The 27,203-nt window shown below is 47.9% G+C and overlaps 1 protein-coding gene across 1 annotated transcript in view; it reads left to right on the top strand.

Annotated features, from left to right (window-relative positions):
* Positions 1-11,306: 11,306 nt before the first annotated feature.
* Positions 11,307-27,203, top strand: part of GRHL3 (grainyhead like transcription factor 3) — a 30,103-nt gene continuing 14,206 nt past the window's right edge. The window contains exons 1-6 of the mRNA XM_075114729.1: positions 11,307-11,625; positions 12,474-12,554; positions 22,903-23,089; positions 23,785-23,846; positions 25,471-25,807; positions 26,107-26,186. Coding sequence (XP_074970830.1) covers positions 12,538-12,554; positions 22,903-23,089; positions 23,785-23,846; positions 25,471-25,807; positions 26,107-26,186 — 683 coding nt within the window. The 5' untranslated portion in view covers positions 11,307-11,625; positions 12,474-12,537. The remainder of the gene's footprint in view (positions 11,626-12,473; positions 12,555-22,902; positions 23,090-23,784; positions 23,847-25,470; positions 25,808-26,106; positions 26,187-27,203) is intronic.

The raw sequence follows: 27,203 nt of genomic DNA, 5'->3' as shown, positions 1-27,203 counted from the left end.
ACTGGCATCAAATTAATATGACTTAAATTCACAAGGAGCCCGTGGAGAAGAAAAGCAGGTAAGGAATGAGGCAGCCAAGTGTTCTGTGGCTCTGTGACTCAGCAGGCTGCAATTAGGCCACGTCGGGGAACGGAAGGGATGGCCACTGTCTCTTCCCATTGCAGAGTCTCCTTGGGGACAGCAGTGGAGCTGCTTCAGGTTGACTGTCGGGTGTTTGGTTCAGCCTGTTGTGCTTTGGGCACAGGCTGGGTGAAGATTTTCTGTCAGCCTCTCTTATTTTTCCCTCTCTCTCTCTCTTAGAAAATGGCAATGCTTATGAAGGGGCTGGGAGGGAGTTTTGTCCGCGTCCAGGCTGAGTGCAGTTAGGTTGTGTGTGGTCCCTGTCACTTTATGGGACTTGGGTAAACACCAATTGCTTTGTTATGTGCTGAATAGGAAAGTTAGCCCCAAATTAGCACTAATGTGAGGTCATTTAACCCTTATGGGAGGTCTTTTGAAAAATCATAATAGAGCCATGCAGGAGTCAGGACAAACCAGTCACAGAGTCCAGCGAGGTTTTGTGCAAGATTGACAAAGTACACTATTATCACGCTGAGATGGGGTCAAAAATGTAAATACTCTGAAACCAGCAGAGAGAAACATTCTTCCTGCTGGGCTGATTATTCCTCAAACAGGTGCTGCTCCAAATCCCCATGCAATGGCTACAATCTCCCCATATTATTCCTGTAGGGTTTCACGCCAGGAGAATTAAAAGTGAATTGGAGCCGAGACGAGCGTCAGCATCTCTCAATCCAGCGTATTCATTGACATAATGGTTGCTGGGTCAGGGCAGCTCTTCCTGCAGTTTCATTGTCCAGCCCTTGAAACAAGAGCTAGTCTTTAATTGCCATTGAAAATAACTGTGTGTGTCTTGTTTAGGACATGTAGCAGCCTGTGAGTGAATGGAAGCTCACCAGTACAGACACTGGTGTCCTCCTTTCTCGGGCAGCTATGGGCTAGGGATGGGCAGACATTTCCAGCCTGCCTTGCTCCTCGTCAGTGGGAGCAATAGTCTCTGCTGGTCAAGACGTCGGAAGTGGGGTCTATACGTGTGTGGCAGTTTGCTTTCAAGCGAGGTCCACCCTGGGGGAAAGCTGTGATGACCTGTGGGGCTAAGCAAACTATCAGGGAGCCATAAACCTCTTATAATTGGGGACCCTCACTTGCAACACTTATTAGAGCTGTTGGTCAAGCCACAAAGGTGGGGTTATGGGAGAAGAGCGCAGCGTCAGTGGAGGCCATGCGTGCTCCTGGTGTGTGCTGGGTGAGGCAATGGGCGCTTGCAGATCCCATCAAGGGAGGATTGCAGACCAGGCTGTTGTGGGGTGGCACAACTGGAAGGTGGGCACAGATAGCCCCAATGTAGGGCACAAAGAGGTCACAGAGTGATGGAAGGAAGCGTAGGAGGGTGTAACACGCTGAGCTGGAGGGAGGGAAGTGACTTGAGCCTTGCTGTATGCCATGGACTGTCAAAAACAGCAAGGTGGGTGTCCCTCCCATCTCCACTGCCACACAATTGAGTGTGCGGGGCCCTGGCTCTGCAGGGATTCCTTGTATGACCCTGTGCTGGGCATTTCAGGTGTACTGGCCCTGCGAGGGCCTCTGTGGCTGGGAGAATGGGCTTAGGATGGAAACAGGAGAACCTCTGGCTTCATGTGAGACCCACTGTGCGTGGCTTTAGGCTGGGAAGCCCAGATGTGCGGGCTGTACTGTGCAGAGGCGAACAGTTTGTGTTGCCATTTTCTTGGGGACCTCTGCACTGTGCTGTGTTGCAAGGTAAAGGCATACCTCGTAGTGAAAAGAGAAGAGAGGTTTTTCCGGCTTCATGAGAGTGCTGGGAAGATAAACCATTAGAGTGCAGGGCACTTGATGGGATCAGAGGCCACAGGCAGACAGGGAGTAATCCAGACCCCTGGAGCTGCCACAGCCTCTTTGTGCACTGGCAAAGAGAAGAACTGAAAGCTGTAACCAGCTAGCTTTTCACAATATTAAGCCCATTTAAAGTGTCCATATGGTTTATGTCTACTTTAAGCCCAAAAGCCAAGAGAGAAACCTTGGTCACTCTTCGCTGGTGAAAACCTGGCTGTGCTTCCCTGAGTGCCAGTGAGTGCTGGCTCTCTAATTCCAGCCTTCCCAGGATGATTCCCCAGGTTGTTGTTGAGAAATACCTTTCTGCCAAGCAGTCGGCAGGACCGGAAGCTCCAGATGCATTCTCATCTGGAAAGGCAATCAGACAAAATGCCAAGCCCAGGGGGCAAAATTTCAGTCTTGGTGCCAGTCTTGCTTATTACATATCTGGGTTCTGCAGCCCGGTAGACTTTCATCATATAATTTATTTGCTTCTCAACATCCCTGCAGTTATTAAAAGCATCGTACTCAGAACTGCCACCCAAGGTTTCTCTAATTAGTACATCTGCCTTTCGGGGCAATTTTGGATTGTTCATTTTACAGCTTGACCTCAGGCAGTGAATGGCCAGAATTCGATCTGGGTTCCTGTTAGCCAGGGGGGCTGCCTGGGGTCTTCAGGACACAGGAGATCACAGGGAGAAAGAAAGGATCTGATACTGCAGGGCTGGGCTCCATAGAAATGTCAGCCAAATGCTTGGGTCAAGGGGGACAGTCTCCAAATACCCTTGCCTGCCCGCTGCCACCCAATGCCAGCTTGCACTGCAAGGCTCTGCAAAGGGCGGTTCTTCCTTGTGTGCAAGAAAAGAACAATCCACAGCCCAGACTCTCCCTTGGCTCACAGCGGCCCTGCACTGCCCAGTTTGGCACTCGTCTACACTCAAGGTTCAACGCTGGCTCCGGACAGCTGGCTGAGCTCCCCAAATATCATCTCATATAGTGGGATTAAGTAGCTGGGTGCAAGGAGAACTGCTTAGGTTATGTTGTCTTCCCCATCTATGGTCCTCCTGCTCCTTCCAAATCGTGGCTGAGGTGAAGCAGCAGTCTAATGCAATTAAACCCATCAGCTGGGATGCAAAGGCAGTGCAGAACTGAGAAAAGGAGTACGCCTATCCCTGCCTCCCAGCTGAGCACCTTCAAGTGCAGGAACCCAAGAGGCAGGTAGGCCAGGTGGGAGCCTTATGTCTCGTTTGTCTGAACATTTATTCAAGAATAGATACAATACTTTTAAATTCTTAGAACAAGGCTTTCTCCAACCATCTGGGATCCTTCATCTGAGCCCAGTCTTCAGCTTTGCCTCTCCACTGAGCTCTGAATCTGGCTGCTCCTAGGTTTGACTTAGATTAGATCTTTCTAGTTGATCCTAAAATGATTTAATTCTATGCTGAAACTCAGAGCAGCAGGCACTGATTTCAGTGGTAGTGGTTAATCCTGAAGCTACTGTAGGAGCTCACAGGAAAAGGTCTCACTGTCAAGGTTATAAATCCTTCAGGTTCAGAAGAAATTGTTGCTTCCTTTTTGTGCCTTTTTAGGACTCATCTGTACTTGGGTTTTGGCCACGAGTACCAGTTCCGGCTCCAGTAGAGACATGGTTTATGCTGGTGCAGTATAATTTGTTTGATCTTGTTTCAAACTGGGGTAAAAATGCATTGCTATAAGTCACATCTCCACTAGTGGTTTGCGTGGGTGACTAGACACTCAGGGTAGGCAAATTTTTCTAAGACTCGCATAAAATTACTTGCAGTACGGTCATGGCTGCAAATCCCATGAGAGCCCCAGGGGTGGCATCTGTCCAAGTGCTTAGTGCGGGACTGCCCAAACAGGCCTCCAACTGGAACAGGCACAAAGGTTGTGAGAGGCAAAGCTCAGGCAACAGTGATGTGCAGCGAGCAGCGCTTTGGTCTCCTGCTTTCCATTTCAGTGCCTTAGAGACAAGCTATGGCAACAGATCCTCCCTGAATATCAATGACGAGTGCCGCTGCTGCTCAGACCCAGCATCAGAGGTTCACAGGTAAATTTGGTTTGCCATTCTCAAGCCATCAGTGCCTGATATGTGGGTGCCATATAAGATTTGTGGGGAAAATATGAAAGTGTCAGCTTAGAAGGGAGGCTGATTCTCAGATCTTGAAGTAAAAGAAAATTGATTTATTTATTTAACAAAGCTAAAGCAACAGTTTGTTTTGTAATAGGTATGTGCTTCTTGCAGGAGGCATTTTCTATGAGGAAGGAAAATCCCCAAGCCCCTAAGGGCCAGCAGCCCGTATGTGCTAACTGCCACCCAAGACGTTCTTGGTGCATCTCTTTAAATGTTGCAAAACTACCTGATATTTTTCCACTCCATGGGACAATTGGTACCTCGCAGTGAACTTTCTGTTAATCCCCCACCAACAACCTGCCCCGAGAAGGGAGTTCCGCCCCTACAGAGGCTGATGAAAAGCAAACTTATCTACTGGATTTGCTGCGCAGGAAGGCTCATAGGTTTATTCACTTGACCTAGACGTTGGGCAATCTAGAAAGGATCTAAAATATCCTTGTAAGTTTTGGTTAGATTGGTTATCTGAAAAGGCGATGCACTGATATGATTTGAATTTAGTTTCATTTAAGATGGCAAGATTTTTCACTGTAGGTATTGTTTTATGGCCTGGCCAGGAAAAGTAAGCAATATGAGCAGGTAGAGTGAGTCAGAATTAAGTGGGCCTTTATTTGGTATCAAATATGATAGACAGGTGCCAGCTAGGAAGCAAAGAGAGCTTGCCCACTACTAGAGGGTGGAGTAGACGGGTATCTGTTTTTCTTTCTCTCCTAGACTTCAGAGCCATGGGGAGGATGTTTGGAAGACGATGCCGGTGGAGTTCCAGGGCTCCTCCAAGATGCCATGTGCCTGCGCATGTACTGTAGCTCTGATAGGGAGAGATAAGAGCGGAGCCCAGGTTCCCCTCAGCTTTTGGTCTCTGACAGAAGTGTCAGCAGGAGATGGGCTGCGGTGTCTGGGCTCTGGCAGGTGAAGGCCTGATACCTGGCTGTGATTACCTGTATCATGAGGACAGCTTCCTCCAGGGGTGGATGCAGCCGCAGTGTGGATGGAGGAAGACTATGCAGCTGAAGGGGTGCTGGACTGACTCAGAAGGTCCCCTGACTCCCTGATAAAGCTTTCCCTACTGTGACTGTGCTGGCAGTGCCGGTCACAGCAGTGGTGTGCAGCACCAAAGGGGAGCCAGAGAGCCACTGACTCCCTCGTGCTGTCAGACGGAGGTGACATACTGCAGCAGCTCCCTTGAGCTGTGCTTGACCCAAAAGATCAAGTCCAATAATTCAATTTTTCCCCTTTCTTCGGCCCAGAACTGTAATTTTTACAGGAGGCTTCAGCACTGCCAGCTTTGCTTGGGTTTTGCTGCAGCATCCGACACACTGTGAGCTCCACATGTTCTGTGAAGGGGGCTCTCCTTTTTCCTTTGATGGCTGCATGTTAGCGTGACAAAGCTGGAGCCCTTGGGGAGAGAGCAGGGCCAACGGTGGGCCCCTTGGCAGGTGATTTTCAAAGGGAAATCCCTCCCTGTTTGTAAAGAGCTGAGAACTAGAGCCCCAAGTACCGGGTGCTTCTCCCACATGAGGTTGTTCAGAAGTTTGTGCTGTGTTACCTGTGCAACATCAGCCAGCGAGACGATAGCTCCGTGACTTATGCAGGGCCTTCGGCAGGGGTTTCCAGTTTTCTTAGTGGAAATGAGATTCAGTTCCCACAGTTGATGTACCAAGCCCCTGCCCAGCCTCGCTCCTTCTCCCCGCCCTCTGCGTTTGCCTTTTCATTTGAATGCTTCAGGAGCAGAAGGTGTCTCCAAACCAGGCCTGGGATCTAAGCACGGAATCCCAACTCCAGGGACAATTTTAGAGTCAAATCAAGATTGTGGAGCCAAGTTCTTCTTCCCCTTCTCTATAAATAATCAGGTCCAACAGCTGTCTTCTCAGGGTATTGTGGGAAAGTCAGCTTCTGCCAAAGTGCTGAGACAGAGGAAGGCAGGACGACTGTGCCAATTCTAGCCATCCCAAAACATCCCCTGTACCAGTATCCCATGACTGATTCAGATGACTAATGACAGGTGTAGAACAGAAGCGAGAAATAATTAAAATTTGCAGAGTGCTTTAATGATTCCAATAGTGACCAGCCTTAGCACTAATATGGTATGAGCCGTGGTCCTGCCAAACACAGGGCTGGCTTAGAAACCACGAACCAGGTCCCTGGTAGATGTAGGACTGGCTTTAAAATTGCTTAACTTTGTGGGGTGTGTGAGGGAGTTATTTTCGTTTCTGTCTCTTCATTCCTGAGTCTATAGGGGTTGCGTTTTGAGGCATTTTGCAACAATCACGAAGGACAGAGATTTTTATGTAGGGAAAACTTTCACATGATCATGTGATTACAGGAAGTCAGGCTTTAAGAAGGCAACTAAATAAACTAATAACAACGGCAAGTATCAGCAGATTTGTGATGAAACCATGAAAGCTGGCAAACCTGAGACATTATGAGTTCCAGATGTTGCACACAGATAAGTATCTCTGGCCTGAGCTTTTCTAATTAGCTACAGAAACTCAGTTGTCACGTAAAGATGTCTTTCAAGGCTCCCTGAGTAGATTCTTTATAGTCCACCAGGACAGACTGATATATTAATTCATAATGTTTGCTTTTTTATTTGCTACTTAGGATTTACTGAATGAAATCCCATATCTGTGCCGTGCTTAGATTCCAGTTGGAACTGGCATCTCTGCAACTGTGTGAACCAAGCAGACACCAGGACCCAAACACACTTTGTGCTGCAGCTGGAGTCTGAATCTGAGCCCAGCCTCTGCTGCTGGGATCTAACCCACTGGCTGATAAGGGTAATTTATTCTGAGCAGCTTGGGATGCCTCTGCCAGTGACATTTCCATATCTGTGCTCATGAAGGGCTGGTTAATGATGAATGGAGTCAACTGAGGTATCTGAGACCAAACTCATCTCTGCTCTAGCGTCACTGGCTGACATGAGATAACTTCCTGAAGGGAGGCAGCTTTGATCAGGCTGCAGCAGTGGGGGAAATGGTTGGGAGCAATACCTGATGTTTTGCATCTGGTCCACTTTAAAAACTGTTTTCATGTTTAAAAATAAATTTCTCTCAGTGAGGAATCAGCACTGCGGCAACTGTGGGCCCAGCCCTGAGCCCTTCCTCGCAGCGCTGGCGTCAGTGACAGCACCTCCTGCTCCTGGTGTGGTGATCACGGGGAGGGGGGGGGAATTCAACTCCGTGGGTTTTTTTTGCAAGAGGAAATGTGCTTTTGTGTTTCAAGTTGCATGTGCGAGACAGGAGGGAAGTCCCATGAGGTAGGTATGGCTGAAGAGCTGCAGCATGTGCTCACTGTTGGGTGCTGGGCTTAGAAGACAAAGTTTGCTTGGAGCCAGTCTGAAATCATTTTAAAAAGGACCTACTTTTCCTCTGTGAAACCTTCCCCTGTCTCCTTCCCTGTACATATTTGTAGCTGAATATCACAGGAAGCCTGGGCCTGGGCAGCAAATTTGGCCAAAATGGAGAACATCCTTGCGACATCTCCAACCAGCTCCCTCCCTCTATAGACTAAACTGGCATGTCCATTCCCCACTGCGGGTTTCTTCTAGCTGGGTTTGGATTGACAGGTGTCAGTTAAATGCATGCGCTGAAAGTCAGCTCCAGAGTGAGAGCACGGGACAAGCTCAGGTCAAAGCACGCAGAGGAAAAGTGAAGCTTCTTCCACAAAGAGAAGCTGGCTGAGACGGTGGGTCATGTTTGTTTATTTAAACTGAGGGTGGCTGCCCTGAAGACTGTTAGTTGGGTCAGTTGTTTGCAACCCAAACTTGTTACTGTGTAAAAACTGGTAGAACTAGATAAAGACAATAGGAATTTTCCTATAGCCCCGTGGGCTACAACAGATAATAACAAACTGGCCTCACTCTATTTAAAAGACATTTAAGCATCGGGTCGTGTTGTTTAGTGGTACTAGGATCCAGCAAAGCCAGCTGGCTTCCCAGCTACCCTGCAGATAGAGGTATTCACCTAACTGGAAAATGACTGCTGGGAGAGGGTCAGTGAGGGGTTTCTCTCGCTCGCTCGCTTCAGGAGGCCAAATTATTTTTCTCCTTTTCCTCATTATTACTATGACAGTAGTGCCATAGAGGGACTTTTGTAGCCTCTGTTGTGCTATGTGTTGTACAAACAGAGCGAAAGGGCAGTCCTGCCAGAGTAAGACTTGCAGGCCAAGGAAGTTCCAGCTCAGCTTTTTGTTCTGCTTTCCCGAGGAAATGGCTCTGGGAGGCAGAGGGAGTCTCACTGGGAAAGAGTGTCTGGTCTGGATATCAAAGGTTTCTACAAACTTATATGGCACAAGCTCTATTTTTCCCTAGAAAAGCACCTGAAGCAGCCACATCTCCCTTTGGAGAACAGCTCACTTTAACCTGCTTCGGGCTGCTTCCTCTTACTGCATATTAATTGTTGAAGTGTTTTAATAACCTTTGGTCAAAGACAGCTGAAATTCCTGGCACATCACAGGACAACTGGAAAGGATGTTTGACAGCTGTCAGTGGGAAAAGCCGTGTATCCTAAAGGGATAGAAGCCCTTGCTTTGAAGTTTCTTACAGGTTATACAGAAAAGAAGCCAGACTGGGAACAGGGAGCGTGAAACGACTTATCCGAGCTCACAGCACAAATCGGTGGCGGAGGGAGAACGAGGAACGTCAGGGTGGCATGGCCACAGGGCCGCGCCGCACCTTGTGCAGCTCCTCCAGACGCAGACCCAGCCGGCTCCTGACACGGCAGCGGCATCTGAGGGCTGGAGACCCGATGAGTGACGTTGTCCTCAATCATGGAGCTGCTGATCTCTTGCTAACGAAATGCAGCTAATCACAGTCTGCCCCTGGATGTTTAAAGAGGGTTTAACAATCCAAACACAAGTGCAACCCTGTTGCCTTAGAGAGGGTGTAGCTGTGAGCAAAATTTGGCCCTCTCTTTTAAACTTTGCAGTTTGTCTTGACTGCTGCATGCTTTATTTTTAGAGCATCATAAAGGGCTTTTGTTCCAAGGTATATTTAACAGGGGAGTGGAAGGGAAGTGGGAGGGTTTTGTGCATAGAGAATGTGTCTCTTGGTCTCTTTCTTCTAACCCACCCCCTCACCAGATACTCTTGGAGGGTGGAGTATAAATGAAAAAAAAAAAAGAGAAAATAATAATTAAAAAATACTGAAATCATAGTCAAAGGGATTGTCTAGGCGTCCAGGCCTGGAGGCCTCTCAGGCGCCACAAAACATACATTATCACAAAAAAGACAAGGTGCCCAAGAGAATGGAAGAGTCTGGGCGAGGGTGGTCGCGCCTGGCAGGAGCTGGTGGGTGTTGGAGGCCGCGCGGTGCCCAGGCAGCACCGGCTGTCCCCGCTTCCCAGCAGGACATGTCACACCTAGACCGGTGTGCACGTGCTGGGGTGGTCCTGATCCCCCTTCACTGGCAATACCCCAAATCTGACTCAGGGGAGGCTGTGAGGGTCCTGTCTGCTCTGACAGGGGGCCGGTAACAGTTTCATCTGGCCTTGAGAATGTGTCTGAGAGAGCAAACTCAAGCTGGTGTTACCATACAGACGACAGACATGTGTACAGGCCCCACAGTACTGATGCAAAGGGGCTGGTTTCTGCTGTGAGCGATTTTACCAAGGCGCCATAATTCCTGGAGGCTGGGAGAGTGCCTCAGTGCTGCGGGTAGGCGCGTAGCTAATTGCATAAGAAATCAGGCTGTATGCGAGAACAAGCACGCATCTTCCTTCCTGGCAAAGCCTCTCATTCTGCCATTCCAATAAGATCCTCGCAGGAAAAAGACGAGGCCCTGGATCAGTGGCAGCAAAGCTTAGAATAAACTTAATAACTAAAAACAGAATTAGTAAAACTAAGAGAGAGAGAGTCACAGCTGTCCTTTTGGAGTCCCACTGAATTTGTTCAAAGGAGAATCTGTCTTTCTGTCCTTTCTGCCAGTCCTTCCCAGCTTCCCAAGGGACTTCATGGCTTCTCAGGCAGACTCCAGCACTGAAGCAGGACAGGGCACGTAGCCTCGCCAGTGACTGGCAGGCAGCACCAAGAGCCTGGTAAGCCCAGACTGGCCCTGGCTGTCCCCACTTCCACCCGAGCTGTGGTGCACGAGCTGCAAGTGCAGCAGGGGTGGGCTTAAACCCCCAGAGCTAGAAACAACGCTTAGTCAGCAGCGTGCTGGTTCCAGAGCTCAGCTCCAGGCAGGCAGAAGGGTCTGGTGGCTTCGTTCTTCTCCGGTCCCCTATCAAAGAGTGTCATCCCTGCAGTTCTGCAAAAGGCCAAGTCTGAAAACCAGACTGTTTGCATCCAGAGGTGGATTTGGCCTGGCCGGGGTGGCACTGAGGCCCACAGGCCGCCTCTCACTCAGGCAGAGCCTGTCACTGCTCAGCTTTGCCAGGCACATTTCTCCCTCTCTTTTCTTTGACACGGACTTTTTCCTGCAGGGGTCAGAATCCCGTGCCCTGCCATTCCCTTGCATGGTCTGGCTCAGATAGTGTTTTCTCCTCCTTCACTTTTGTTCCTGGAATCTGGTAAGTCTCACTGAAAGGTTAGAAGAAACTTGGAAATCCCCTAAGGGGATGTTGCTGCTCTTTGCACTACCCAGAGCCAGTGAAATACTCTCTGCCTGGATCCAGGTAAAGGACAAGGACCCAGGACTATGATTCCCGTCATCATGAATTGGACAAGGTTTACTTAATTTAAAGATGTAATCAGAATATTGATCAACTAACGCCACCACTGCCTAAGAGTTGTGCTTTCCTCGGCTGGGTAGGATATACATGTTCTTTCCTCTTCTTTTTTGACTCCCACCACTGCATGGTCTCTGCTATGGCACTGATTCTGACCATCAGCCCTCATTCAGCTGGCTTTTGGGTATTTCTGTCCTCTGCTGTACAAGGTCTTGGCAGCTGGTGTTCCCCAGTGATCCCCAATGGAGTTTGCATGGCTCCAGACCTTTGGTTTTCATTCCCAGAAAACAGACTTTGTCCAGTCCCTAGGTCCCTGCCAGGCAGGAGTTTGCACAGCAGAGGGGAGGGCGGTAGTTGCTGGCTGGGTCAGGCAAAGCTCAGCCCAGCACGCCCTTATCAGCCAGTGCAGATACACCACAGTCATTCTTCCTGTGCTCCGAGCTGGCCACGCTCTGAGCCGGAAGCCATAGAGATGTGTTTGAAGGGTGTTGTACCCAAATTAATACGCTCTGCCTTCACATCTGCCTGTGTAGGCATGCCTTATGCCTGCCTGAGTGGGCTGGGAAGGCCATTTGCCACCAAGCTGGGAGAGCCGAACTTACTGTGATATGAAGGAAGGCTGACAAGCTTTCCTGTATTCACCTGCTGGTGCAGGGCGCTGAGTGGGACCGATTCGGCGAGTGAGGCAGTGATGGGGGGTGAGAACGAGTGGTGGAAGCCTTTCTTTTTCCCTTTGTTTTAAGGCTTGTACCAACTTGTCTTGTAAAATCCTCTCCTGCCTTCCAAATCCAGTCAACATGAGTCACCCGCTGAGCCCATCCTTTGCCTCCTCATTGCAACATGGATGACAGAAACCATCCAACAGGAGTGCCTGAATCCATGATGAGTTTTGTTCTATTGCATAAATCTTTTCCCCGTTTACAGGTGAGTTGCTACAGAGCTATTGCCTGGGTGGTATTCCTGCAGCCGGTTCCCGAACGGCGTGTGTCTGGGCTTCCCGCTGCCGTCCCGTGCGTGCTGGAGTAACGCTCCTGTCTGCGCTACAGAAGGCAGGACGGCGTGTGTGAACGGTACGGAAAAAAGTTAACCAACAGACCCGTTTTCCTTACATATCCCATGTAATGTGAAGATTCCCTGAGCCAGTACATTTGCTGCATGTCCTGGCATCTAAAGTTAGGGGTTTTAAAGTTAGTTTTTAAGAGGGGGAAAAAAACCCCCAAACCCACCTGCGGAGACTTTCTGGAGTGAGCAGCTAAGAGAAGGTGAGAAAAGGAAAGAAAGGGTTAGCCTGTCAGTACAATTACCATTTAAGAATGAGAGGAAACTACAAAAGGCATTCCTTCTTCCCTAATTTATTCCTTTATATATATGTATGTATTTTTGTCTGTGTATTTATATATAAAGAAACAAAAAAGGACAAACCAACCCCCAGATTCGTAAAAATGACAGCTATTTGGCATCACAGTATATGGAACACATCCACCAAACTGAAACTAATTATCCCAGAGATGAATAACTGATTCCACTCCTTTATCCTATCTTTTCCCCCCGAGGGCTTTTCCCTCCTTCCCGGGCGCCCTCCCTCTCCTCCAGCCTCCCCGGGGCCGGCAGGCAGAGGGTTACGGGCTGCACCTGTCTGGGTGTACCTGTCCCAGGGCACCTGTGCCGGCAGCCAATCCCCGCCGCCTGCCAACCCACCTGTCAGCAAAATACCTGTACGCAAAACCTCAACATAAATCAAACACTTCCCAGGCAATGTCTGTCTTTAGCAGGTACTAGAAGAGAGAAGTCATCAGAGAGCTTGCTGCCTGCAAAGATTTGGAAACGTGGGGAAATATGTCTAATGAACTTGAGTAAGTACAGATTTTTTCTGTTTACCTACTTCTCTCTGCACAGGCTGAGCGTTTCTTCCCAGGCTTGTTTAAGTGCTTTGGGTCGGCATGAATTCGACTCCTCGGGTCCCTCCACCTGTCCAGCTGTTTGTGAGTGGAAGTAAAAGAATGGGATGGAAGCGTTTTTCAGACTTTTTTTTCCTCACTAACCTGTTGCTGCTTTTAGGACAAATCACTTCTTAGTGTTACTATTTAAGAGTTGTTTCAAATCAGTATCCTTTTTTTTTTTTTTTTCCTTTTTTCCCTCCTCCCGGACTAGAATTTGACACATGGGGTTTCTGTCTAGAGGCAAGTCTGTTCTGCCTCTGTCTGACAAAATCTAACATAGGCTACAGTGATTTTGGATGAGTTTCTAGTTTTTGGGGGGTGGGAGTTGCTGTGTGGTGTTCTTTTTTTTTTTTTTTTTTTTTTTGGTGTTTTTTTTTGGGTTTTTTTTTGTTGTTGTTTTATTTTGTTTTGTTTTTAAGTAAATGGATTCACATTATGATTCTATCAAGTAATTACGATTGATTATATTCTTTTGGTTTTTTTAAACAAGAAAAATCACTTAACATTTTGTTGATCCTGTATAACTCTTGCATCTCATCTTGAGTCCTCCAAAATATTTTGGACTTTGGATACTGATGGTATGGATTTGCACAGCATACCATGGCTCGCACCTCTGGAATAAAAGCAAACCAATGTCACATTGGTATGTCATGGTGTAGTAAAGGCTGGAGGAAGATTGAACAGAGGTAGTGAATGCTGCTTTCAGTCCAGTCTTAAAAAAAGCTCTCTAGGTATATAGCTCTATAAGAATTAAATGTGTATAATAAAATATACCAAGAAATATATGTCCATATATGCATCTGTGTCCAGACATGGTGCTTCAGAAGATGAATTTTGAAATAAAACCACATACCTGTATGTGTTTACAAGCCTGACAGAGGTGTTGTGACAGCTAATCTCTTAATAATTAAGAACCCTGAAAAGGTGCAGCACTAATTATTATTTGATGTAAATAGTGGGATCTGTATGCTTGGATCGATTAAGAATCAGTGACTTCAGTTTTCCCTTTCTGAACTCTTCGGGTAATTTATACTTGGTGCTTTTTAAACTTAAGAGTCGGGCCATGTGTTTCCCCTCAAAACGCTGCCGAGCGCATGCGTGGGTACACCATACACCGTGCCTCCAGAATGAGATTGATGTATTACTAATTATGGACTGGGGCATTACGTTACCTGATGAATTACATGGTTGCTTGACTCTTCTCTTACTAACGGGCTGTTAACCCCTGTGCCTTTCGCATGAGAAAGGGGGAACTGATGGGAGCAGCATCCCTTTTGTGATTCAGATCTCAACTCCAAAGACCGATAAAAACGCGCAGGTCGCTGTGTGCTCTCGGTCTTTAGGCCGAGCTCAGTGCGGGGCTCTGTTACCTGCGGAGCCAAAAGCCTCTGCGCAACGTTTTCCCGTAGCTTGAACCTGAGGATGCGCTTGCAGATCCCTGGGAAAATTTCCCTTGAGGTCCCTGGCCCCCAGCTGGGGGAAATGTCACCCCAGCAACCCCAGCCTGCTGATGAGGGGCAGGCACTGCCTGCTGGCCTGGAGAACCTGCCCAGGAGCACAACGGGCCTGGAGTACCTCACCCGAAAGCTGCCCAGGGGCTGACGGGGAGCAGCGATAGGAGATAAGGGAGCTGGGAACTTGGTGGTACCAAAGGCAGAGCTGAAACGTTCAGACAGCTTTTGGGTTTACTGCGAGGGGGAAAGGTGTCACCGGGGAGGAGGAACCTTGTGAAGAGCTGCTGAAGCCCAACATCTGAGCAATGGGGCTGTTGCAGTAGCTGTTAACCTCTGGTTAATCACCCAGGCCAAAGTCATCCAGGGTGTAGCTTTGTAGGCATCAGTGGAAGGAAAGGGCTCTCGGAGGATCAGATAAGGGCAGCAGTGCATGTCTGTGTGTCTCGCACAGCCGTTGTTCTTTATACAACCCCCACGACAGGCTGAGCACAGGGAGGATGGATCTGAGCTGTGAACATGTGTCCAGATGTAGCTGATTTTAAGGGAGCTGCGATATCCCCGTGGAATGATGCTGTCACCCAAAATGACAGGGAGAATAATCTCATCTCTCACTTTGGCACTTTAATTTCACAGAAAGGACTGGGAAGAGACGAGCGTGGCATGAGAGAATGAGATGTTTTGCCTAGTATCAAATATTCTAACTGATAATTTCCATAGTCTTCTAAACTGAACTTATGTCTAACTCTGCAGTGCGTGGGCTTGAAAGAGTTAACCAGGAGTTACTCCCAGTTGTGGTTTTGTGGTCGAAACCATGATCGCCAGAAGCAAATTTTTGTCATGCATAAGGTGTGTTATTAAAACTTGAGTTATGCTCCTGGTGAATGAAAAGTTAAAGCCCTTTTATAAAATCCTGGCAGTAAAGCACACAAGGGATAACCACGCTGAAGCAAGGTACGCTTTCAAGGGAGACGTGGGTTTTATTTTTTTTACGTTATGTAAAGAGAAAGAGAGATTTGTAAATTAAAGCAACAACAATCAAATAACTGCTATGCAATTCACAACAAAGGAGTAAAAGCCCTCTGAATAAACTCTAGACTCAAAGCAGAGATAAATCAACATTTACATAGTATCTCTGCTTTGATGCTTTGGGTCACATTTTCAACTGATTGGTACCTCGGTATAATTCCAGAGAAATCTGTGGAATAAAGACAGTCACTCTGATGAGGATCTACTCCTGCTTTGTTCGGTCTGGCGTCTAAATTGTTGATCAATGTAAAGTATTCATCCGAAAATGCACTTGTACTTACCTTGCACCTGCAAGGCTTCAGTTCAGCTGATTGGCAGGGCGACTGCTCCTGAGCAGTGCCTCGGATCCCCGAATGGTGTGTGCTCAAGGATGATAAAGGCAACAGCTGAAAAATGCATTAATCAGTGGAACTGATTATAGAGCATACAGTTATATTCTGGCTGGGACTCCACTGCTGATACCCAAGTTTCAAAGGCTTGGAAGCTAAGAAAATGTGATGGCTTGGTTCTTTTGTTATGCCTTTGCTGTTATGTCGTTCTGGCTGGTCGCTGTGATTATGGTATGGGTGAGGGAGCTCTGATCCAGAAATGGTCCTTGTCCCCAGAGCGTTCATAACCACAGGTGTTCAGGGGAAAAGAGCAGGCATCATTTACTTGGTTCCTGGGTGACAGCCACCTGCTGTGTCAAGTTTTTGTTTCTTTTCGTCATTCTGTCTTTGCTGCCTGAGCTGTGATGCTTGCTCTCCAGAAATGCGTTGTTTAACAGGGTTACACCTAGAATGGGATGAATCGTATTTGTCTGGCAAAAACGTTGTTTGAAACACATCATGCTATTTTTTTATTAAAAGGCAAAGCAGAAGGCCTGCCTGGCCTTGGGGGACATGCGTTCACATGATGCTCTGAATCAGAATACGTTAGAGTGTACGTAAAGGGTACATCAGCCAAGCACATTACAGGAGACTTGCGCAGCTGAGATCTGGCTGGCCTGAAAAGTCCCTCCAGGGTGGGAAGAAAGAGGAAAACGAAAGGGGAGAGCCAACCCTGGCTGTATCTCACCAGGTCTGCAGACAGTCCACAGTGCAGCTGAAGAAGGTACAGCCACTGCCAGGCACGGGCGAGGACAGCCTGGCAGGGCAGGGAAGCAAGCTGCATCGTGTGAGGCTTGTGTCAAGTGTCCTGCCCTGACACACGCTTCGTGTATCCTCTTGGGCAACTCACTGGAGGATTCACCTCACCCACCTTCAACCAGCTTAAACCCAGGTGCCAATTTTGTTACCTGGCTGTATTTGCAGGCAATAGGAAGAGATCAGCACATCCCAGCCTAAAATGGGCGGACCGAACTGCCCTGCTGGCTCTCAGAGCATGCAGGAAGCCTGAGACTCAGCGCATAACTCAAGTGGCAAACCTCCCGTGAGGTTAATATTCATCTGTGCTGTCACTACTTTCTTAAACAAGTGCTGAGGTTCACACAGAAGTATGTGATGAGGGAAGTATAGAAACTTGAGTAAAACTGGGCTCTGTTCTCAGTCAGGGCCTCTGGGCCCTGCTACAGTACAAAGAACCCATAATAATTGATTACTAGGTTAAAATCAGATTACTTGAAGAGCAGTAAAAAAGAAACAAACTTTGTCACGAAAGAATGCATATCCCTTTATTGCTACCATTGGGGTTTTTCAATCCAAGTCTTGTAAAACTGTGAATTTTTAATATTTTCTTTTATAAACCAGAGCTCTTGGAGTCGGTGAATATACGAGAATTAAAAATAAAATAGCAAGTAGCTAGGTTTTTGGATGTGGAAGCTGGGGAGAAAATCCATAAGCACTGAAAACAAAAGAAGATAACTGAAAGCGCCTAAACTCTTGGAGTTATGAAGCTCTTCTCATCATGTGTAATCTTTCTTATGGTGTTTGAAGGACTGGGAGCTTCAATGCAGTGTGAGGATGTTGTGTGTTGGTGGAGATGAAGGTTTGTGTTCATGAATACATACAGTGTCCTTATCTGTCTACAATGAAAATAAGAGAGTAAAGTTTAGACCAATATTTCAGAGGTGCCAAGTGGTCGCAGATGCTCAGCCATAGGCACTGTTCAGGGCCTGGTTTTTGTGTCCTGCCTTTGGAGGCAGATCGCCCTGAAACTCAGGACACCTCAAAACTGAACCATCCGACATCATAAACTGCTTCTGGAAAAAATCAGCCATAATTCCTGAACTGCAAACTAATTCTGTGCTGTAATTTGTTTTGTTAGGCAGGGAAGGCACTAAAGCACGAATCATTTGTGAAATGTGATAGTGTGGGTGGATACCTCAAGGATGATGTTATCAGGTAAAACACAATACCAGCTGGTGTCCCCCAAACATCATTCAACACTGAATTGTCTCATGGAGCCCTTCGGGCTAGAAAGGCAGGAACCGGTCCAATGATGGTGAGGTTTATAGCAGAGGTTCAGATCTGGTTCTGTTCTCTCATCTTCACTGAGCAGCCTTGGATGAGTCATTTTAATGTCAATCCCCATGCCTCAGTTTCTCCTCCTGTGATAATAAATACCTTCAAAAGCAGGGAGTTAGGCGGGTGTAAAATGGAAGAATACTGAGCTCAGATCTTGGGTTTGTGGGTCCTAAAGAGCTAAAGTAACCCAAGAGGGACCAGAGACAGGCGAGTTCCCTGCGTATTTCCCAGGTAGCACCCGCCCCTGGAAGCTTTGTCTGGCTCCACGATGCTTTGGATTCAGCCTGCAAACCGTTCCAACTGGTTTCAGCTCCGCAGGAGTGTTGGGGTGGGGGATTCAAAGAGCTTGGCAGGGTTCTATCTCCCCGAGTGTCAGCGCAACACGCATCGCCCCGGTCCCCACCCTCCTCCATCCCACCCGCGGGGATGCACCACACCTTCCCCGCTGTATGGCTAACCCATCTTCCTGGGTGGTGCTGAGCACCACTGGCTTGCTTCGGCCCTGAGGACTCTCAGCGCCCTTTTGGGAAACAGGAGCCATTTCTCAAAGACGCTCATGATGGCCCCTTTTCTTTCCATGCCAGCCACCGCACATTTCTGCTCTGCGCTTACTAAATGCGGGTAGATGCCCCGTTGTGTGCATCCGTGCAAGGTCTCTGGGTGAGTGCAATGGGGTCAGCCTGTCTCACGTGTGTGCCGTGCCGGCCGCGTGCTTCCAGGAAAAGGAGGGGCTCGTGCACTGTCTTTGTGGGTGAAGCAGAGCTGAGGGACAGCTAGGAAACATCTAGCTGTTGTGCTAAGTTAACGTACTGCACTACTCTGAGGCTGATCGTGCTGCTGAGATGCCCCTGGAGAGGCCAGCGACAGAGGCCACGTTGTTATCCAGCTGCCAGAGAAATATGTCAATCCTGTAGCCAGTGCAGGTTGGGGCCCATGAGATCAGTGGTCTCCTAAGCCTTTGACGCCTGTGGATCAACACTGTATTGTACTTGGCATCTAGGCAGTGTTTTTCATCATTAGTCCGTGTGTTCATTATGTTTCTTTTTCTGTTTTGTTTTTTTTTTTTGTTTTCCTGGTTTTGTCTCTGGATTTTTGCCTGACTCTGTGAATGGGCCTGTGACAGAATGCTTACTGGTGGCTGTACTGTCACATTGTATTCGGATGTGCTTATTTATTAAACTTGCAAACGTAGGGTAAAATCAGAATTTAGCTGAGAAGTTTGGATTTAATAACGAGGCCGCTTTGTGGAGTAATGCTCTTCCTTGGCAAGGGGGCCTGGTTTGCAGGCTAAAATCTCTACCCCGGAAAGCAGTCATGGTAAATATTGCTCTTCATCAGTCCCGCTCTCACGAGTGCAGTGTTGAGCCTTCCCCATATTACTGATAAGAGGCTCTTGGGGAACGTCAGGGCTATTTCAGCAGGGAGGTGAGTGTGATGCACAAGGCCAGAGCTAATGAAAGCCCCCGTGTGAACTGCCTCTGGAGTCCTGCGGGCCAGGGTCTTTATTCTGCGGCTTTGGATTCCCGCTGTTGGTTGCCATAGATTCTCTGCTCCTCTGACAATGTGATGTTTCTCTGTAGCCATCAGCATCTGGCATGGCTAATATTTAGGTTGGAGGCCTAATCAGTTATAGGGGAGAGAACAAAGACAAGCAACACAAAGCCTAATGGCCGGCAAAACCACCCACTGAAACCCAACAAAAGGCAAGAGGAATACAAGCATTTCTTTCCTGCTTGGCTGATCTCCCCACCTAGACCCTTTAGGCATATTCTCCTGTTTCAGCGTAGCCCTAAGTGTTTATTCATAATCATGAGGCCGCTGTTATGGTAGACTTGGCAGATAAATAGTCCCCTATTTATCTCTCTTTCCCAACAGAGATTGGGTGGGATGGAGCGGGGAAAGGGGGCTGGTACCACCTTGTGTCAAATTCTAAACTGTTTGGAAACAAATAGTCTGCTCCCTTCCCAAAATCATGCACTGCTTTGCACATGACCCCGAGGCTCCAGCGGGGTGAGTCTGTGCACACAAGAAGGGAGGCTGCTGGTCCCATGTGTTTGTGTTTCACTAATCTGTCCTCGTTTGTCTGAGCCGCTGCACCAAGGCGACTGCCTGTAAAAGGAAAGTTTGTTCTGCCAAACAGAGAGCAGACAGTTTGCAGTGGCCAAACATGGCACAGCCACATGGAAGGGGCATCACAGGGAGTGATGAAAGTAGAGTTCACGTGTGTTTGGGTCTGGATTTGGTTGTGCCTTTCCTGCATCTCTACTTCACGCAGACTGCTAATGCTGAGTTGGAAGTAGGATGTAGAAGCAAACTGAAATGATGGTATGCTGTGGCTGCATGATCTGAAATGCATCTGATGTCAAGAGGGTGCCACTAAACGTGTCATCATATCTGCTTATCTCCTCAAATGACCCCCTTTCTTCAGGTATTGGTTGGCCCTGTTGATTTTTCTGGAATAGGGTCAGAGCAGAACAGACCTCTCTGGAAAAGTAAGATGGGATGGACTCTGCATTGCATCTCATCTGCAGAGCTGTCCTAGCTGCAGAGTTCTACCTGAGCCGGTTCACCTGGCTCCGCTCAAATATATCTCAGCGACTATTAGGGATCGTATAAAGTCTGGAAAAGAAACAAGATGGAATGAATGTGCAATCCCCATCATGCCACCTTTGTCCAAGTCCTCAGCTGGGTGAATCAGTGCAAGAACACTGGGACCAATGCAAACTTGTATTCGTCATAAACTGGACACAGCTGCAAGTGGTTGAGACCTCAAGCCCCCTCCTCAACTCTCCTCTGCCTACAGATTGCAGACCAGGTGATAAAATGCTAAAACAGCAGCTGCTCATGCCTACAGTGGTTGTGTCGTGCCAAAGTGACGAGGCAGGGAGGCAGAACAGAGTCATACAACGAGGAGTGCTTCAGTTGAGGGCGCGGGTGAGAGAGAAGAAAGCTCCAAAGCATTTCTCCTTGTAACTTCTGTGCTTTTTTTAAGCTCCTGAATGCTTTGTTGCTCCATCTTACCATGGTGTGTTTATCTATGTTGATTACAAGTGATAGGAGCTGAGTCTCACCCTGAGAGCAAGCTCTGTTGCTGCCTATTCTTCCTTGAGAAGATCGGATTGAGAACGGGTGAGGATTCCTGTCCAGACAGGACTGAACAGCCCATCGCCAAGTCGACAGCAGTGAAATCTGAGTCACGCCGATTGCTTGCCTTGGAGACAGCAGCGGCACTGAAGGGGAGGGAGAGCTGCGTGAGAAATGCTAAAGACAACGAAACTCGCAAAACACCTGGTGAAGTTTCATGCGCGGGGTGAAACCGGTGTTAGCGCATCACCCCGACATGCGAGGGAGAATTGGAGCAAGCTCAGCACCTCTGTTATACCAGCGCGTGATGGGAGCTGGTGGTGGCCGGAACCGTAACATGGAAGCAGCTACTCTCTGTACCAACCTGAGCTCAGGCGCCTGCCGCCACGCGAGCATAGAAACCAGTGGGAATTGGGTGCCTCAGGCCATTAGCAGAGCTGTTACCAATTTCTCTGCTGTGCAGCTCAGATGTGGAAGGACTCTGTGTGGAAGCAACATATTCTTTAATAAAAAGGTGACAAGGACAGCAGAAGCAGCCCTTGATGGCCCCTGTGCCGCTCTGGGAGAGACTGTGTATCATTATAGGGCTGCCACTCTGCTCGGCCAAGGAGAGCTCTTGAGTTTGATCCAGGAGCATCACCAAAACTATCCATGCAAGGTTTTTATGGGTATTCCCTGCTGGAGACATGGCAGTGTGAGAGGTTGGTGCATGTGCAAGAGTGAAGCCGTCTTAGCTGAGCTGCCAGGAAGGATGGACCAACACCTTTTACCCCATCCAAGGTCCACCTCCGCACCCTTCCAGTTTCCAGCCCAGGAGCATCCATGGAGCACCCAGTTTTTCACCCTGTCAGCATGGGCAGCTCACACCAAACGGGCTGGCAGTATCTGTCATGGTTAGCAATAATTGGGAGTTTCAGAGATGCCAGATTCCTTTCAAGAGGAATTGCTGTTCTCCAAATGATTCACTTAAATAAGCGAATAAGCCCAGGACTTATTATAAACTTATGGAGTGTAGCTTAATGGAAAAAACATATTCCTTATAAAAATGCCATTAAAATGTAGCATTCATTACCTAAATTCCTGTAGATTTTCTTTGCCTTTCTATAAAAAAGGCAGCAATTGAAAGGTTCTGCTCTTGGCAACTTTGGAGATTAAAGAAGTCTGTCTTCTAATTTTCTCTAAACTTCTTCCACAAATAAAAACCAGTCTGCCCTTCCAGGAAGTTTCCATTTTGATGAAGAAGTACTTTTTGTCCACAAAGCTTGTTTTTTATGATGAATAGTGTGAGCTGTTGTGGTGACACCATATGCACGTGGCTGAAGGACGTGACAGGATTACGGCCACTGATTCACCCTCTCCTCTGAGCGGGGTGAACCCGCAGCGTGGAGCACTCAGGGAATTCATGGAGGTGCTTCTGTGCTGGCTGCCAGTACGATTTGCTGGAGGAAAAGGAAAGATGACCAATGTTTGGGTAATTAAGTGTCTGACAGTTTATTAACATAAGATGGAGAGACCTGGAGAAAGTGCCAGAAGAGACGACAGGCAGGGCATTATTTTGGTATGTTGCTTCTCAGCTCACGTAGTCCCATGAGCCTCACCTTTGTCAGGAATTTTTTAGTGGAAGGGAGGGTGTTGTGATCTGCCTGTCTACCTCCCTCTAAGTAAAATCATATGCACATTATTTAAAAAAACCCCAAACCCTAAGACAGATTGGAACTACATTTAAAAACCATGAATTAACAGCACATTAAAATGATGGGGTTCGGTTTCATCTGGATAGGTCAAGGTCTCTGAACTCTGAGTGATCACTTACATTTGTGGGCTGCACTGGCCTTTAGCTCCAAATTCAGGGAAAAATTTTGAGAAGTTTCCCAATCCTGTTGCATTCAGGTTACTGACCAACATCCCACCTTGACAGTGCGTGATCGGGCTGGCTGGTAGCGTGCGCTTGCCGAGGTAGGAGCAGTTGCAGATGATGTTGTGGTGTTTTGCAGCCCTGGGGCAGGAGGAGGGAAGCAGAGGTACCTCTGCCTCTCTGCATGGTCCCACCAGAGAGACTCTGGCCTAGTTTTGTGCATAGCTACAGGCAGAAGAATTGGTAATCCTGAAGACTCTGGGAGTTAAGGACTAGGAAAGCATCCCTTCTGCATTCCAGCAGTGCCTTTGGGAAACCCTTCATGTGTTCAGCTGGGTGGCATGGAAATTGCTGTGGAAAATTAGTATCCTTTATTCCGTTTCTTCTGTGTGGCTCAGTTTTAGATCTGTGCGCCTGATGAAGAATGACACCATGAACTTCCAGAAATTCCCCTATACCAATGAAGATGAAGCCTGGAAAACCTACCTAGAGAACCCCTTGACCGCAGCCACCAAAGCTATGATGAGGGTGAATGGAGATGATGACAGCGTGGCTGCTCTGAGCCTCCTCTATGACTACTACATGGTTCGTTCCTATTGGGGCTGGGTGTCTTGGGGGTACTTTGTTCCAGAGGAGAAGTGTGAAGGTAAAATAAGTGCTCAGCCATCTTAGGAGGGCACCCATCTCCTGATCTGTCCCTGTTGTTTATGCAATGAACCTCATAACACCCCAGGCGTAGAGTGCCACTATTATCCCTAGTGCCCAGATGGTAAACTGAGGTACAAAACACCATTATACTCTGGAGGGAACCCAGGGCAGGGTGAGAAACTGAACCTGGGTGTCTTGAGTCTCAGCCTGGTGGCTTTTTTTTTCCCATGACAGCTTTCATATAAGAAACAGGAATTCTTTGAGAGACATGGAGCTGGAATAGCTAGGTGCATCTTTATTATTCTACTGTTGCTGTAGGATGAGGCTTCAAGAAATGTGTATATGATTTCGCCCTAATTGAAACCAACAGGAGCAATGTTCCCATTCACTTGGGTGCTTTTGAAAGTCCTTCCCAGAACAAAATGTTGTGGCTTGCCTAAGGTTACCTTGGGGAATCCACGGCAGAACCAGCAAGAGAGCCCAGGTCTCCTGTGTCCTCGCCCGGTGTTTATTATTCACCCAGTGTTTTATCTATAAGACTTAACTTGCTACACAGACAAGGCTAATTTTGCCTCTGTTTTCCATTAATAAAATCTAACAATAAACAAATTCTTTGTTCTGCCTTGTTCTAGGTCCCAAAGGAAAAGAGGATTCTTCCATCTGGTATGATGGGACGCAATGAAATAGGAAAGAGGTTAGCTTCATTTTTTGCTCTCTATAGCTGTCTAATTCTCCTGCAGCTGCTTGCATGCATGATGGGCCTCTTAGCTTGCATAAAATAGACATCAAAGCACAGTGTTATTACCAACAACAGTGGAGGTTATTAACCCTGAGACATATATTAAAATTCTTTAGGCCAGGTCCCAAGCAGGTATAAATTGAGCTACACCCATTTACACAACTGAGGATCTGTCTAGCTGTGTTCAGAGGAGTTGCGCTCATTTGCAGCAGCTGAAGAATTTGTCTGTATTTCCTACTGTGTGACAGTTGGAAAGGGGAAGGGGATTAAGCATTGGCAGCAAGAAGGGAGCAATGACCAAGTCCTCTTCCATTCACTAGGCCGATAAATATTTCTGTTCCACTTGCTTCCAGTCTCCCAGGATTCTCTTCCAGTGACTCCCATTTGTCCTTTGAGGTTTTCAGATAATTAACTATTAAATTAATGGCTCATTTGCCACCATGAGTTCAGTTCCCCTTCCTGGATGCTATGTACTTTGGCAACCTTTTCTGTTTTTAACTACTTGACAGAATAAGCCTCTTGAACGATACTTCATCCCTTCTTCTTAAGTAAGCTGAGTTAGGCTGTTTTCTCCTCTCTGAAAGGCCACTGCATTCTGGACGGTGGTATGTGTTTTATTAACTACAGAAATTTCAGCACATAGATGAAGGTGAAGCCCTCGAAGCAGAGCGGGTGGGAGCTACTCGTTCAGCTTTACTTCCCTTGGGGGTAGCTCACGCAAGCGGTGTGCGGGTTGCGAATGTTGGGGTTGGCTTGTTTTCTGAGCATGGTCACAGGGGCAATAAGCCACCTTTTCCCAGCTCAGCTAGAGCAGAGTCACCGCTGTAGAAGGGACCAGTTCTTGGGATGCCGCACAAAGGGATGGTTTCCGTGTGCAAGAGGAGTGCATTTTTGTATGTGTCTTTATTGCTTGATAGTTCCTATACTTAGTCTTTTCTGCTCTGAAGCCTGGGCCATACACATCACTTCCAATACTGCAGCCCTGTCAATTTTTCACTGATCTCATGTTCTCTGGGAGTTTTGCTTCCCAAGCTCCTAGAGTTTGTGAATTTGTACAAGAATCAGCCTTCCTTTAAAAAAAAAAAAGTCAACCCAAAACCAACAAAACCCAATCCCCCCCCCCCCCCCCCCCCAAAGACTTAAAAAAAATCAGCTTTCAGTGTCAATGAGCCTTAAAAAGACTAAGATGGAAAGACCACACAGCAGTTATCTTTCCTATCGTTCCTGCTGCTCTGAGTGTTTAATAGCCCAAATAAAGAAATAATGGATGTAGGCCCTGGCTGCAGCCCCAAACCATGTCTAAAACATATTCTCTGATTTCGTGTGATCATCCCTTATCTGCTGAGCACCTCTGGCTCTTGCTGATTGCACTGAGAGGTATGGGTGGAGATCACCCACAGGCCTGTCAGATCTCCTATATCAAGCAGGAGATGTACACAGCTGACTCAAGGTCACCTGGCAGCTAGCCTGTGCAGTTTGCTTCCCAGCAGCACATCAAGGCACTTGCTTCTTGCTGTGACAACTTGCTGGGATTGTCCACCCTCTGCCCTGGTTTGAGACAGGACCCTTTCTCCACCAGGCACTGCCACGGAATGGAGTACGACCCAGACATCGCATCCTTTGATGGCTCAGCCCATCTCATGAAGCTATTGTCTGAAAATGTCTCCATGACCCAAGAATATTGTGAGCCACAGAAGAAGAACGGCTTAAGTCTTGAAGGCGTCCCTACTCCTCACAAGCCAGCCATGCTTCCACCAGGCACTAGCAAGCTGGATGCCACCCCAGACAACTACATGGTCCCTCCAGGGGATGTATACGACAACAGCTCATTGAACTCCCTCTTCGAGAGCATCCCCGTAGCCCCACCGCAGCAGAGGTGGCAGCCAGACAGCACTTTCAAAGAGGACCCCCAGGAGGTCAGAGCCATTAGTGGGTTGCATGTTGGCCGTGCAGCCCAGGGGGTGCGGCATGCGGCTGTCTCTAGTCTGGGGTTTGCTCATGCTGGAATCAGTGGGAGCTTTGCTTTTGCATTAGAAGCTTGATGCCACTCCAACTGAGTTGTTGGGGTTTTTACATTGCTTTTGGAAGTAGGATAAGGCTTTGAAATGAGGGTCCATGTTTTATCTGTGGCCTCTGTTGTCATGGCTGGGAGAGGTGGATGGACAAAGCAATGAAAGATTCTACTTCTGACTGTTTTGTTTCCACTTGTCTACAGTCGCTACTCTTCAGTGATATCCTCAAACCCCAGCCAGAGCCACCTTGTCCTGAGAGTTATGCTACGGACGGTGTTAAGAGGTAAGTGCCAGTCCATGGTCTCTGGGTTTCCAGTGCCCTTGGCTGTGGCCCTTTCCTGGGGAAAGACCGCATCCCTTCCCTCAACCCAGTGCCAGTCTTGACAGTGACCCTTGCAAACTTACAGATGTCATGCTTTTGCAGAGACAGGTTGTGTTCCCCTGGTGTCTTAGGGGCAAGTTGCTGTTCTGTGACTTTAGACACAAAGCAGTGATGAATGTTAGTGTCTGTAGTCGGAAGCAGGGATTAGGGTTTGAAATGTTTTGCTGAAAAGGAGTCAAACCCAATCTTAAATTCGAGTTACTAGATGGAGTTGTGCCAGTTCATGTTTTTAGCTGGAGAGGTGTGTGGTTCAGACTGTATTCTGTTGGCCAAACTGGTGTAAATCCAGTGCTTCCACTGCTCTGATCTGATCACCTGACCTGCAGGAGGGGAGATGTGGCACCGAGGACTTCCATGGTTTGCCCTGCGTTACAGCCCCTTCCTGGGGAGCACTGCTTGGTTCCCGTGCTACAGATAGATCCAGGTGGCTGCACCATCTTTCCACAAGCTACTTGAAATGGGGTAAATGACAGAGAAAATGAAGATGACAGTTGATGAGGGTGATAAGGAGCCTCCTCCTAATCTAAGGTTTAGGTTCTTGCTTTGGGTTTAGCGCTGTTAGTCAACCTTGATTTTAGAAGGTGCCACTGCCTCTTATTCCTAAAACGGGAGAGATTTCTACCTCCTTTCCACCACTCTCTCAGGCAAAGCTTTCCGGCTCTAGATACCACATCAAATCTCCGAGTAGGTAACATTATTTCACCTCCCACTTTTTATTTGCCTCCTGAGTCACCTGACTCCGTGACTCAGCTGTCAGACGTGGGGATTTTCACACAGACAGCAGCTCGCGTTCATGAGCGAGAGGCTTTCTGTTCGCTGTTGTTTTGTGCGCTAAAGTTCTCTGGCTCTCCTGGCTATAGATAAGAGGAGTTGCCAAGCCTATCTTCAGAGATGGCATCACAGGGGAGGTAGCGCAGG

The sequence above is a fragment of the Phalacrocorax aristotelis genome, chromosome 20 (genome assembly GCF_949628215.1).
Source record: "Phalacrocorax aristotelis chromosome 20, bGulAri2.1, whole genome shotgun sequence".
NCBI lineage: Eukaryota > Metazoa > Chordata > Aves > Suliformes > Phalacrocoracidae > Phalacrocorax > Phalacrocorax aristotelis.
The sequence above is the reverse complement of the archived record's forward strand: the minus strand, read 5'-3'. Positions and strand labels throughout refer to the sequence as shown.